The sequence below is a fragment of the Macrobrachium rosenbergii genome, chromosome 44, assembly GCF_040412425.1.
Source record: "Macrobrachium rosenbergii isolate ZJJX-2024 chromosome 44, ASM4041242v1, whole genome shotgun sequence".
NCBI lineage: Eukaryota > Metazoa > Arthropoda > Malacostraca > Decapoda > Palaemonidae > Macrobrachium > Macrobrachium rosenbergii.
In genome coordinates, this window is record NC_089784.1 from 7,110,504 (window position 1) to 7,125,858 (window position 15,355).

The 15,355-nt window shown below is 33.4% G+C and overlaps 2 protein-coding genes across 5 annotated transcripts in view; one reads left to right on the plus strand and one right to left on the minus strand.

Annotated features, from left to right (window-relative positions):
- The window catches only part of LOC136829302 (uncharacterized), a 516,924-nt gene that overhangs the window by 128,999 nt on the left and 372,570 nt on the right, over positions 1–15,355 (plus strand). For 2 of the 3 annotated variants that reach the window (XR_010850349.1, XM_067087659.1), the window contains exon 3: positions 5,048–5,086. The exons of the other annotated variant lie outside the window; for it this stretch is intronic. The gene's annotated coding sequence lies outside the window, so the exon portion shown is untranslated. The remainder of the gene's footprint in view (positions 1–5,047; positions 5,087–15,355) is intronic. 3 annotated transcript variants of the gene reach the window in all.
- Positions 1–15,355, minus strand: part of LOC136829298 (uncharacterized) — a 135,893-nt gene that overhangs the window by 12,006 nt on the left and 108,532 nt on the right. For both annotated transcript variants that reach the window (XR_010850348.1, XM_067087643.1), the window contains exons 5-12: positions 14,818–14,950; positions 8,724–8,840; positions 6,923–7,106; positions 6,303–6,423; positions 3,938–4,094; positions 3,497–3,624; positions 2,400–2,485; positions 1–14 (exon numbers count right to left, since the gene is read on the minus strand). The exon at positions 1–14 is cut by the window's left edge and continues 167 nt beyond it. Coding sequence is in view for 1 of the 2 variants with exons in the window: in XM_067087643.1 (XP_066943744.1) it covers positions 1–14; positions 2,400–2,485; positions 3,497–3,624; positions 3,938–4,094; positions 6,303–6,423; positions 6,923–7,106; positions 8,724–8,840; positions 14,818–14,950 (940 nt within the window). In the remaining variant the exon portion in view is untranslated. The remainder of the gene's footprint in view (positions 15–2,399; positions 2,486–3,496; positions 3,625–3,937; positions 4,095–6,302; positions 6,424–6,922; positions 7,107–8,723; positions 8,841–14,817; positions 14,951–15,355) is intronic.

Consider the following 15,355-nt stretch of genomic DNA (forward strand, 5'->3'; position numbering starts at 1 on the left):
CCCGAACGGCTTTCCTGTCAAATCACAACCAAAAAGTGCTGTAGCGTGAGAGATTTGAATTGGGTTAGTTAGCAGGCTATCAGGCGTACTTAATCAAGGCTAATTAGTTTACAAATTTCTAGGAAGAAAGGGTACAGTAGAAGCTGTCGAGGAAATATGCAGCCTGCTTATATTGTTTATTATATAATTAGGATGGAAATTCTTGAAAAGCATGGGTTGCAGAGACGTGAAAACGGTGAATTCAGTAATGTTTGATAGAGTTTTCTGTTGAAAGTTTTAGTCAGGCAGCGAGAATGAAAGATGGTAGATTTAACGGGGGCGGTAGGGGGAACAGGCCATGCAAAATATTGGAGTAATGGTTTGGTGAGTTTTTTTAAAGCCATTATATGAAACAGTAGATTAAGCAGTGAACGATTATAATGTCGGGTTAAGTGTCCACGAGCCTTTTGAGAAGCTTGTGTGTTCTGCAGTTATGTCATGCGTGTTTGTAGGCGTCATCTATTCTACAATAACGGATAAATAGGTTCTTTCTTTTAGAAATTTTGTTACAGAGGATAAATGAGTTTTTACACAATTCAGAAGATATTAGGTTTGAAGTCAGAGAGCATGGTTATCTGTTTTTTTTTTCACTATTAACCATTGAACATTTATTTCTACTAAATGCCGTACGCCATCTTTTTTCTGCATACCAACATTGATCGTTTTCCTCCCAACTTTAATATCGTTTCGTCCTGCGCCTTCCTTAATCTCCCTGCGTTAACTTTTACCAAACAGAAGTTATGTAGACGTCCTTTACATCCTCATATATGGGCGTTGATTTGAAGAGGAGCTCTCGAGAAATAACTTTTTACTCTTTTTTTGTAATAGCGGTGGAAAATATATACCCTTGTTTTTATTCTTCATCTAACTGTTCTAACCTAATAAGTAGACACAAATCTTCAGGCTTCTAATGCTCTCATGATTCGGAAAATCTCAAATTGTCATTCCGCAACGAAATATTACCAACTACAAAAGAGTAATATCAACGACGTAAGATTTATTATTTAAGCAATAAACAACATTCAAAACGATAAAGTTTGGTCTTAGAAATAACAGTTGAAAAATATTTTGGTTATTTTTATTAGATTTGCTAAAAAAAATTATTTAAATCCACTCAAAGAAAAGAGAACGAAGTCTTCAAAGGGATCAAAGGGAATCACAGCAACTAATTGCCAAGTTAGACGAGCAAAGAACTACATCAAGTCACTCAACAAAGTTCCGTAGCGTTATTTTACTGATTGAAGTATTCCCAAGCCTCCCATTTGTAATTCAAAGTCATAGTACCCGACAAACTTTAGTAGTGAATCTTCATTTTTAAAATACAGGCGGTTATCAGGATAAAAAAAAATGTTCCGCAGACACACATCCAAGTTTGAACTTGTGTTGTAGTTAAACTCAGTTAACGTAAGTGTGCCGTTTGCATTTTCATTGGTATTGTCTGTCGTAGAGAGGTTTTTTCTTTATAAACGACACACAGGGACCTTCTCAGTAACACGCAGCAAACCCACGGCTATTTTTTTCCCAGTCAGCTAACAGTTTATCACCTTCTTTCCCTTCATCTCAGAAATACTCTCCAATTTCGGGTCCTGGGTCTCATTGTTACCCATTGCTGCTCTTACCAGGCTTCTTAGGTCTCGAGCCTGTACAAGATCAATTTCGACGAATAAATATCAGTCAAGATTACTTTATTAGTAGGGACGGCCCACCCCTTAACATGATCTGCTTCTAAAGTCAGTTTTCTGTCTATTTTGTACTTATTAAGTGTTCCCTGTAACATCGGGTAAAAAGCACCTGTAACAGATAGCCGTGTCTTTGTATTTCAGCAGAAATGTATTTGTATTTGCTCTATTCGAAATAAACATCATTACTCATTATATACAGTGATTGGTTATTATGGACTGATTAATTGTGTGATTAATTTGATTATAAACTGTTTTCCCAGTCACCATAGTGATTAGTCAATATATTTAGTTACAACGTACATTGGCAGTGGAATATCGAAAACAATAGGGAAAGATTGCAATAGATTTGTGATGCGCCAGTTACTCATTCTGACTCCGCTAATTAATTCCGTCCTTTTACGCCAGTTTTACGACCGCCATGCTGATCACATGTAAATTTCCTGCTCACCACGGTTCATTAATTAATATTTAAACTAAGTACAGCTTCAAATAATTTGATCAAGTAAAAATATTAAAACTTTAAGTCTGACTTAATAGTCGGTAACATGTCTCATTCCAGGTAGACTTTTCTCATTAATCTTCATTTAATTTCATCTGTGTTGAATATAATTGAGGGGTTTAGGGTATGTACCTAATGGCAGTTGTCAAATGGGCAGAAAGTACATCATAACTCTTTACCTGTATTGACTCGGTTCATTGCTGTTAGAAGCCCGGACTTTATTCACCAGAATGCGTATGATGTTGACGAGGAAAACGACGTTTACCTGTGGAAGGAAATAATCAAGGAGCGCAACATAATCCTGATAGTCAAGAAATATAAAAAAATGTACGTGAAAAATTCCTTTAGATGCATTTCGTTTAAGTTACACAACCTTATGCCTACATCATCATGAAAAGCACGTGTGAGCGGTATTTTAATATTATTCGCTGGAAGGTAAATTAAGGAGATGATTTGATTGGCGCTTTCCATAAAACTTTTTATATTTTCCTGTAATGTTAAAAGCATATCGGATTAAGTCAAAAGAATAGAGCAATAAGATTAACAAAGGTCAACGCTGTGAACACGGTTTTAATTTTATCCAGATTAATAAATAAATATTTTAAATATAAAGTTTAAAACATAAATATAGCCTATTTTAAAGACCTGCTGTCATGGAAAAAAGCATCATATCTAGTGAAAGTGGCAAATGTATGTTCATTGGTGTCTCACTTTTAACCGAATCAAGCAGTATTTAAGAATTAGTTTATAATGACGTCTTAACTTCGTTTTCAAGCTTCTGATGGTTTATATGTATATTATAATTTTTTAATGGTATTTATTAATCTTTATTCTTATTCAATTTAATTTTTGTTTTACCTATTTTTCCATCAATGATATATTCTAACTGCTGAAGTTTATTTTTAGTATTAATGGCTTACAGTTGTTCGAAATGAATACTTGGTCACCTTGACTAATAATAATAATAATAATAATAATAATAATAATAATAATAATAATAATAATAATCTCATATTAGCACGAGTCACGAAAATGGTGTAAATACATATACAGTATATAAATTATATATATATATATATATGTATATATGTATATATTATATATATATATATATATATATATATATATATATATATATATATATATATATATATATATATATATATTTCTAATTATTAATTATATTTACATATACGCCAATCTGGATTTCTTCACCAATAATAATAATAATAATAATAATAATAATAATAATAATAATAATAATAATAATCCTTACTACAAGAGCCAGAAGGGGAGGGAAGTTGATGATCCAGTCCAGTTCCAGCGGGACGAGCCAGCAGTGGGAGTTGTGAGACCCTATTGCTCGGAATATGGCGTAGATGGAGAGTGGGATCAGGGGAAGCACTGCCAATAAGAAACCGCAAATTGAGAGCAGTGGACGCGTGACTGATTAATAATATTATCTGTCGAAATTGCGATTTCACAAAAATTCATTGATGCTCAAAAAAGTGATTGTGTATATATGTATATATATATATATATATATATATATATATATATATATATATATATATATATATATATATATATATATATATATATATATATATATAATATATATATATATATATATATATATATATATATATATATATATATATATATATATAGTATAGTTTCAAGATATGGAGACTCAAGGAATACCATCTTTACTTACCCCAGCCGATGATATAAAAGGTAATGAGGTTGTTTTGTTCTGCGAAGGCACTTGCAAGGAGCTTGTGGAGATAATATCCTTCACAAAAATACCACATGTAATTAGTCAGGTTGGCATACCTCCTTAGTAAGTTGAGGGCAATACACCATGAAGGATTCTGAGGAAAAAGATTCAGATATTATAGTTAAAATCTTCCTCCAACCATCGATTAAGAAGATTAAAGAGAAGTTGTCAACTGGAGTGACTTGACTGCTGACCTATGGATCTTTTGATATAAATACTGCTTTCCTGTAACTTTTTCTCATTCACTATTTGGTCTCTGAAATATAGCCTTTATTTTCCACATTTTGACGTTGCTATGGGCTCTCTTGTATTTGATATATACACAATATATACTTATATACATACATGTGTATAAAATATATATACATACATATATATATATATATATATATATATATATATATATATATATATATATATATATATATGTTAGACTTTTAAAAAATGCAATAGCCCCTGAAAGACGCAAAACAAATAGAAAATACTAAGCTTGCTAGTAAAGTAAAGAAGCATTCATCGAACTGGATTATTAGGGGATTTTCTTTTTCAGATTAGCAATGGGAAATATTAGTATGGCGAAGAGACTGAAATATTACCTAAAGACAAAAAATCGACTGCAACTTCATGCACCTGTCCCCCACCCTAAAAAACAAAAAAATAGGCTAAGTGAAAAGTAGAGAGGAGGCATCCCCAGGTTTACTGCATTAGATTTGAATTCTTCAAAAAAAATAATTACAGGAAAGGAAAACCTTTGCTTTCACCCACATACATCGCTGTGTCCTTGAGGAAACTCAAATGGACAACATTCTTCGCAAAAACGTGCAAGACACCAGCCACTAGCATTTAAAAAGTGATAAAACTGCTTAGGAGTTGTGCAACATAAATGCTCCACAGTGCCATATGCAGATGTAAGATATTCTTGGTTTCTTAGTTTCTCACCTTTTTTGTTTTCTTTGTTTGCAGTACTAAAATTTAGGTTTCAAGCTCTTTTTATAGTTGGCTATCAGCACGTTTTGTAAAAGAAGATTTTTTCCTCTCATTCCACAGATACGTTCTCCAATCAGATCGACAAATGCTCGTTTGAAGGTAAAGTCTGAAATACTGTCTTATTAAGTTTTACTGATCTTTTTCAGATGTAGTGTTTGGAATAAGGTTTCCTTAATTAAACTCCCTAAATGCAGTTTTACTTCTTTTTAAACGCATCTTATCGTAAATGTTATAACGATTAATCATTTCAAACATTGTTCGTTTTGCTTTATACATTGTCTCTATCCCCTTTCATCAGTTACTTCATTTTACTTCATTTCTGAAGCACTTTTTCCAATCGCTCCCCATCCATTCTTTAACATTCGATCATCATTCATTATCTCTCATATATTTTCCTTCTCAAAATACACTGCTTTCAGCACACTCTAAACTAATCTGAACGGAAAGCATGCAGTTTGACCAAGTTGAGTACCTTAATTCGAAATAGTATTCTACCTTTTTTGTCTTCGCAATGTGTCGTCAATTACTATACTCATATTAAAATTCAGTATCTCGTTTTCAGTATTGTTGCCAATCCAATTCTGTGAAATTTTCCACTGAGAAATCATTAATTAAATTGCAAACTCTACCGCTGCACTGTTACAGTTTTTGCGTTGGGCCAGGGACCCCCTGTCACATTTTGTAATCTAAGAAATATTTAATGTTTGGATGTTTCCACTAATTTTCCACTTCTTTGCACTACCGAATTTAATATCCATAGGAGTCTCCCCCACCCCCTCTAAGCAGTTATTTGTACTTTTCTGGTACATTCCTTTTTTATTATTAATAATCCTGTAATCTATATGTGTACATTTGGTTACTCTTCCCGTAGAACTGAATGTCAAAAATCGACGACCGCATAAAATTATGCAAAAAGACTTGACCTTTTAAATCCTTTTTTTTTTTTTTTTTTTTTTTTTTTTTTTTTTTTTTTGCTACAATAATTTCGAAAAATATCAGATTAAAATGTCAGTATGAGGAGTTCACTTATATAAATTAACCTCCTTGTTTAGGCCCACTTCGAAGATATAGGGACCCTCTGCGTATAATTCGTACCGCAAAGTATTTTAAGAAGTAGCAGTTCCATCATAGAGAAAACAAGAAAGAACGAAAGAAAAATGAAAGATATCCATAATAACACTGAAATGATTTTCTTAAGACACTTTTGAAGGCTTATTCATAATCACAGTATCATGGAGAACATCTCCATACCTTCACTTTAGGATGCAGAAAACGCACAACGACAATCGTGAATACGGAGCAAAAAAAACCTTACCTCTTGAATGAGATCATTTACATGGAGCTGAATCAACTTTAGAATGATATTCCCGATGGCTTCAATCAGGAGGCTGATGAACAGGTGTTTGTGCAGAGTGATTCGATGAACTCGAAGTTGCCTGGGTTATGGAAAGCACGAAGGGTAAAATTAGATTAATCATAGGTGAAAAACCTTTGTAAGTTACCTCTCTCTCTCTCTCTCTCTCTCTCTCTCTCTCTCTCTCTCTCTCTCTCTCTCTCTCTCTCTCTGCACACACACATTATATATATATATATATATATATATATATATATATATATATATATATATATATATATATATATATATATATATATATTTATATTTATATATATATATATATATATACATGTATATATATATATATATGTGTGTGTATATGTATATAGTATATATATATATATATATATATATATATATATATATATATATATATATACATATACATATATATATACTAGAATACAAAGAAAAAGAGTGGTGTATTTTCAGGCAATGGAAAACATTCTTGTCATGCTTTGTAACAAGTAACCCATTCATTTCGTTTAGCATAGACTCCACACAGCAATAATTGTAACATTAGTTTGTAAAGAACTAACTTGTATGCAAAAAAGATGCAAAGGGCCGGCAGAAGAGCCGCTACGGAGATGCTATAAGCAGCCGTATGAACGTAGAGTCGACGGATGATATTCTGAGCAACACTGCAGGAGGAGTAGTTGCTCCATTCGTATACCCCCCGACGGTACCAGTGCCCGTCGGCCTCACACTTCTTTGTGGCCATTTCTGGATAAAAACGGAAACACCAAGGGTTAAACTCGCATATGAAATATACGGAAACCACAAACTCTGACTTATAGCGTAATTAGATTTTCATACTAGTCCCTCAAGGATCCAGAATTCACGATAGTCTTATCTAGTATCTTCATAAGAGGCCGTTTTTCATCACTCAAGAACAAACCCATAAAATACTTTTCTTACAATAGCCCGAGCTCTACGTACAGTATTTTAGCGGCCATGCCCGACTCGGACGCCTCAGTATAAGATCTTTCACTTAAAGTATAACAATCCTCCAGAGACAGAATGTATAAAAAAAACTGTTACCTCATTAATAACTTCAATGGGACGTTTAATGAGGAAAATACGAACCGTAGCGGAAAGCTACTCCGTTATGAATAAATGAGCGATTTGTAAATTTTGAATACGTGTGAATTAAAAATTATGTTAGAGCTCCCGGTGCAGGTATTTGAGGGTTTTGTCCAGAATAGGAAAGCGAGGAAAAGTTTTAAAAATATAATAAAAAAATAAAATCCTTAGCATTCATTTGAACTGTTTTGTTCCTGGGTACAAAACAGAAAGGATTATTAATGTATTTATACTCAGGGAAAATATGACGGTCAAATATTAAGCGCAATAATAAAAGTATCAGCAAGTTCGTTAAATGCGTTCCTCTTGTCCAATTGGTTGCTAATGTGATTAAGAGAAAAATAGAAAAGTTATGTACATGAAATTTTGGATCTATAAAATTTTTGCTGTCATAATTCCGTTATGAAAAGGAAAAAGAAAAACGATGAAAAAGCAATAGTTGTCGTGTTTAAAGGCTTTGAAAAGAGCGAAGTAATCCGCTTAGTCCTTTCAATGAACTTTCCTCCAGACATTCCACTCCAATTTTTCATACATCTTCGCTTTAATTACAGGATTCAACGTTCGTTTTAAAACATTTTCGACGTAAGCTATGTAACACAGAATCATACTTTTAACTTTATGACAATGGTCAATTTCTTATCTTTCATCCAAATGCAGAGGCCGTATAACAAGCAATCTAGTTCCTTTAGCTGATACACAGCTATTAAAAACAAAAATAAAAGTTTCTGTTAAAGTAGAAATATCCTTCCAAATACGTAGGGCAATCGCGAGAGTGGATTTAAAATAGAGCGTGGATTTACTATCAAATGAAGTTTGATGGAAGCATGATGCACACGACCTTTTGTTTTTATGCGCCAGCCATAAAAGTTAGTTATCCTTTTGGCTTAAAATTAATGAAATAGCAAGGATGAGAAAGCTATTTAATGTGCTGAAATGAACTAAGATATTAGAAATAAAAACAGAGGGTCACATGTCAGTCTGCCTACGTTGATCCTATACAATCTTCACAGGCAAAGCATATCAATTTCCTACTACCACTATTTGATAAAGAAAAGTTCCTTAATCCAAGAACTAAACTGCTGTGCATGGATGGCTATGAAGAGGTCCAGGTGAAAACAGGAAATCTAATTTGTCTTCACTGAATCCTCCTCACTGGTTGCCAGGAGCAGCTGTTCTGACTCAGTTGGAGGGATCATTACCAGTCCAAGCTTACATTCATTCGTCAACAATGACGTCAGAGAAGGGGGGGGAGCTTACTAGAGCAAGAGGCTGGTTTCCCAAAATAGCTGTAAGAGGGACAGGCTCTTTGCACAACGGTTGATGGTAGAGATGATGGCCAGCACTGCCAGCCATCCCATGTTGGCGGACAGTAACCTGGAAAAATATGTGGGAAAAGCATGAATATCTGGATATGAAATAATGAAAAAAATTGTGTACATATAAATATAAATATATATAATATATATATAAGTATATATATATATATATACATATATAAAAAATAGAAACAAAATTGTTTAAGGAATCTACTTTTGTCTTATTGACAAAGGAAAGGATTTCAAAGTAGAGATATCCTTTTATTCATAAAGGAGAAAGATTTTACAGTGGAAATATTCTAGTGGGATTTAACGGGAAAGGTGGTACGTTACAAATATTTTTGTATATAAAAATAAATGAAAGTCAAATAAAAATATAAACAAGTAAGAAATGCACCGAAGTTTCTTCGTCGCAATCGAGTTTTCTATACAGCCGCTACAGCGTATAATGAAGGCTTCGGGTATAATGCAGTTTGAGCCGCGGCCCATGAAACCAACCACGGCCCGGTGGTGGCCTAACCTATATCGTTGCCAGAAGCACGATTATGGCTAACTTTAACCTTAAATAAAATAAAAGCTACTGAGGTAGATGGCTGAAATTTGTTATGTTTGATGATTGGAGGGTGGATGATCAACATACCAGTTTGCAGCCCTTTAGCCTCAAATAGTTTTTAAGATCTGAGGGCGGCCAGAAAAAGTGCGGACGGACTGACGAAGCCGGCACAATAGTTTTCTTTTACAGAAAACTAAAAAGGATGCATCTAGATGCAGCAGAATTCTGTCTCATAATTAAGATTATTGCTTTGCAGACCATATTAGGTTAACTCATTTAACAGATTTAGCTACCCAAAGGAAATGAAAAAATTAAAGTTGCTTTACTTTTGAATTTGACCTTTTGGCTGAACAAACTTCATGAATCTCTTGTAAATCCTCAATAGCGGGCAAAATGCATTATTAGGCCAATCAAGGTAATTTGTTTTCTGGTCTCATAAACAGGTTTACATTTTGGCACATGCCACTCCATTGATTTTTTTCATATATGGCTGATTATATATACGTATATGTATGTATATATATATATATATATATATATATATATATATATATATATATATATATATATATATATATATATATATATATATATATATATATATATATAGTCGAAGAACTTGCAGCCTCCTATACAAGGAATACTAAGACTGGATAATTTGTTCTGTGGCTGTATCAGTAAGGGTAGTTCAATATGAAGCAGGAAGAAGGATATAAGGGGGAAAACTGTAGTTATCTAGGGATAGCTGTCTTACTTTAGTTAATACCAGACCCAGGCAGATGCACGACCCACCATATACATCCTGTGCAGTAATAACACGCAAGAAACAAACGTGTACAGGGAAACAAGATCATCATCTCGTATTGTACAGCTCTGGTACAGTTTTCCAAGAACCAGAGCGATCCTCCTTTCACCCTGAGCAAGGTGTTTCAGTATCACCTCCTTTCGCTTTCTCAGATTACTTTCTGAGGTTACACCTGCCGTCTCTCAGGGGAGATCACTTTCTTCTGGAGTGAGAACCTTTTGGGAAGATTTTTTTTTTTTCTGCCGTCTCGATGCTTTACCTTTTTTTCTATTTCTGATTTTTATTTTTTACTCTGATGTTTTTTTCATGTGTGGAAAAGCTTTGTATTTTCTTTGAATTTTTCGCCACTAAGAGTAATAAATAGAAGAATGTTTGTTATAAAGAGGCACTTTAAAAATTTGGCAAGGAGTTCCAATTAGAGCTGAAGTTAAAAAACAAATAAAAATAGCAATTGGAAAGGAGCATGTATATGAAAATTTTATGAAAAAACGAAGAATTTTTGCATGCGTGCAGTTAAATCCCCTCAAAACAAATGACAAATCAGTAAGCAAAATTAGAATGAAAATGAACAGCAATGACGCAGGCATTGCTTATTTTACTTGCAAATGAGATATCCTTGAGGTGCCTTGTGCAACCAATGTATTTATTGTTAGTCTTTAGATGATAATTCTAAATCAAGACCACTAATCAGTTCTCATCCGAATATTTCTTTGATGCACACATTAATATCACGCTTTTCACACTCATGAACCTGTTAACCTGGTGAAAAATCCGGCAGTTTATTTTTTCACTTGCTGGTTCATCACGCATGATAGAGCACTCACAGTGTTCTTCATACACACCAACAATAATATGTTATTCACTGAAATATTAATAGTGTGCGTGCAACTTCAAAATAACAACACTTTGTTAAGTACTTAAAGTTACCATGGATGAGCCACACAGTTAGTTGCAAAGACTGCAGGATGCAAAGTGTATAGTTTTTGTACCAAACTGAACTTCTTAAACATGTTGAATCAGGAGACAAATATATGACAAGAATGTATTGTAAAATTGCAAAAAGTAGACTTGAAGGCAACAATAACAAACAGTTACTTAACTTTATAAATGTCTTTAACTTGAAGTATTTTAACCAGCAAAGTTACTAGTTTAATATAGTAAAAATACTTTATCATCCACACATTCCTTCCCTCAGAGTAAAGGCTCAGGTTACTTACTTGATTTCTAGTTCTTTATGTTGGGAATTTTGGATTTTGGGAAATTGGGCTGCACAGTGTCTGTATCCGAGCTTCCTCCCGCTGGGAGTATAGTAACAGTGATATAACCGCAGATGAAAGTGATATAACGGCAGATGAAAGTGATTTAATGGCAGATGAAAGTTATGTGGCTTCAGTGCAGGGAAAGCATTACAGAGTGGTCAGTCTCCTGATGAACAGGACAGTAGTACTATTGATATTATTTCTTGAATCGGGGTACTAAAGTAATGTTGTAAACCATTTATTTGAAAACATTTTTTTTTCAAGTATGGCCAATTAGCATTTGCTGTGCAGACTAGATTAAAAGTAAACGGACATCATTTTAATGTGGAATAATCTCAGATTCTCTATGATTCACATGTATTAAGCTACAAATATCTTTTAATATCCACTACCTCATGAATAACTTAAACTCAAGGGGAATTATAATTGAGGGATTCCAACCGCTACCTGGTTTAGAAACAACAATATATAGAGACATTTGACCTCAACTTATAACTTTCTTGCTGGCTCAGAGATCGTTGTTTCTAAACCAGACAGTGGTTCGAGTCCCACCGGTGACGAATGACTTATCGATTATAATTCCACTGGGTATAAGTTACTCCCGATGTATAGCGAATTGGATATTAAACGATATTTGTAGCTTAATATTTATGAACATAAGAAACGTTAGAGCGTACAGTATGTGACAAAAATTCATGATTACCCATGTAACAAACTTACCAATTAAAAATTGAATACGACAGGCATATGTAAAGGAGATTCCATTCTAACTTTTACTTTTCTTGATGGCTAAGTGATCAAATGTCGTTGTACATCGTTGTTTTTAAACCAGGCAGCGGTGGAATACGTCTAATGACGAAACAGTTATCAGTTATAATTCCCCATGAGTGTAAGTTATTCCCAAGGTATAGTGAATTGGAGTTTAGCGATATTTGTGACTTGATGCTTATGAATTATATATGTATTTATATGTATATATATGTATGTATGTATGTATGTTTGTATGTATGTATATATATATATATATATATATATATATATATATATATATATATATATATATATATATATATATATATATATATAGTCTTGCTAAAAGTACATCGTAAATTATATGTATTGAATGAAAATCTTTCGACATCAAAAAAAAGAACGGCTCTCATCGTGGACCACATTCATTATTTTTTTTCAGTAACATATTTTCGTGTAAGGAGGGTGATATCGGACATAAAAAAAAATAAAAGTCTGTTACATTAATCTGCTCGCTGAATCAAGGATAACGCCCTCCCTCTCACCAAAGCACATTATAAAGGATGTCAAAAGTGTCGTAGCGCTTCATACTCCTATGCTAAAGTCTCATTTCCCGAACCCAGTCTTGCATCCGAAGTCAGCATTTTTGATCTTACATTAAATTTGTGCCTCTCCGTCAGCCCCGGGTGTTTTGGAATTTTGCTCTCCTAGTTCCTCCCAGGGATTATAAGTTTTACCCATTTTCATCAACCTCCTTCTCTCCAAAAATTCCGCAAAATATATTCAGATATTCTCTCTCTCTCTCTCTCTCTCTCTCTCTCTCTCTCTCTCTCTCTCTCTCTCTCTCTCTCTCTCTCTCTCTCCACCTAAAAACATACCCTACATAAGAAAACCATCTCGGTATTTTCCACGTTTTTTCAATTCTTAATAAAAACAAACACTTTACTAAAGAAAGTTAAATCCAATTCCACGTTTTGCGACCCTAGGTAGTCCTCTTTAACACCACTATTTTTGCCACGCTACAATTACCACCTCCCTACCTGTTCATTGATTGCGCTCTTCTTTCCCACCATCATATGTACCTTTTGCTTCTAAATTCCTATATGAGTCTGCCGCTTCCATTTCCTACCAAACACATTCATATTTGCCATTTCATTTTATGTGGCTTCTATTAACCCTCACAGGTTTAGCCTTACATTTTTTGTAGATGCTGTCCCTTACAGATGTTTTAAACGAATCACTAGGCAATAAAAATTCGCCCTGTTATCTTCAATAAAGATTGGAAAGGAGGTAGACTTAAAAATAGTGTTTTTAATAAGCCATTTTAAAATCTGATCTTCAGAAATAAAGTGCTATTTGAATTAAGGTAGAAAAAGGAATAAGTGAATGAACCATGTAGACTCCTCCAGTCATGACCCGTACACTTTCTTTAATAAAAATATTTTCTCTTCCAATTTTACGAGCTAATAAGATGTACCTGGGGCTCACTAGCAAGCTGCCTACAACAGATGTTTATATATCCATTCAACAAAAATGAAAATAAAATGCTTTCTTTGAATATGCATAAACATATGAAGATATTTTTTTCTCTTGAATCCAGCAAAATGTAAAATCGGAAAATTTTACCATACGATTTTTTTCATAATAATCTATGCCTTTCTTTTTATAGTCCCCCATTTCCGTCCTTTCTGAAATTGTTACGGAACCCACAGTGAATGCAAAACTGGCATTAGGGACCAAAACTGGACTGGTCAAAAAACATAAAGTTGTCCTGTGTGTGAGCAGGAAAAAGCTTTCGAAACAATAATAATTTAAAACTTTAATGTATTTAACTTTTCATTTCGTTTATTTGTCAATAACACTAGAGGCATGATTATTTTAATTAGTATGTATAAAGATGCATTTAGATGGACTAACAGATAAGCTTCTACAAGACAGAATATTGATATATCACAAAGAAAATGGTGCCTAGAGAGGGACAATCGGTGAAGATAAAAGTAAACATATAGATAAGGTATTGCACATTTACATTAACGCATCAGGTAAGGAAAAAGAAAAAGGTAATTTAGCATCAAGCTTTAAACTTAACCTCCGTTAAACTGACGTTAGCTCCTATAGTACTACTGTGAATCTGTTACAGAGTTTTACACGAGAAGGGAAGGAAAGGCTTATGTTTTGGGCAAGTTAAATTGGGGTACTTCAATCGACTATGGTTACTGATCTGTGGCTCTCCGAAGTGAATAACTTGAACTTTACAAACATCAGTACTAACGCTACTAGAAGTTCCTTTTGACACACACACACAGTATATGTATATATATACACACATATATATATATATATATATATATATATATATATATATATATATATATATATATATATATATATATTTTATATATAATATATATAATTATATATATACATATATATATGTATATATATATATATATATATATATATATATATATATATATATATATATATATATATATATATATATATATACACACACACCTCCTGCTCGCCCTAAATTATGTCTAAATCTAAATTGACTCCTCATTGTCTGTACCAGGAAATAAGTTTAGAAATCCTGTTATAACACCACAATGCAGGTTTAGGTACAGCAACGAAGTGAGCAAATGAAATATGAGTTGGGGTACAATACCATCAGGCCACGTCTGAGTCAGCATCTCCGAACAGCATTCCACTGCTGCATTACAGCAGCTTATCCACTTCTGACGTCCCTCCTCGCCCGCGAAACTCTCCAACAGTGTTTCCGAGGTGATCTTGGCATCAAGCTGAAAACACAAAGGATTTGCCTGCTTAGAATGCAGTACACTACATTTCAGTTCCATCTGTTTCCTTTTAAAATACATCAGATTAGTATATTTCGCATTATCGCCGTTATACAGTAAACTCGTCAAAAGAAATGTTTTTTTTTTTTTTTTTTTGGTAAGCCAGTGTCACATATTTAAAATAGCGAGAATGTTTCTTAACGCTCTTGCATTTAGATATCGTCACAAGGCCAACGAAGGATAAGATTACAAACCTTTCCCAACGTTCCGTATTTTTTCTTTAGTTGACAGGTCAAATCATGGCAAACGGACCTATTTTCTGAGATTTTTCATTCATAAAGGTCTATTCTTGTAGACTTCACCTACCAAATGTATAATAATTTTGAATACTATATGTGTATAAACTAA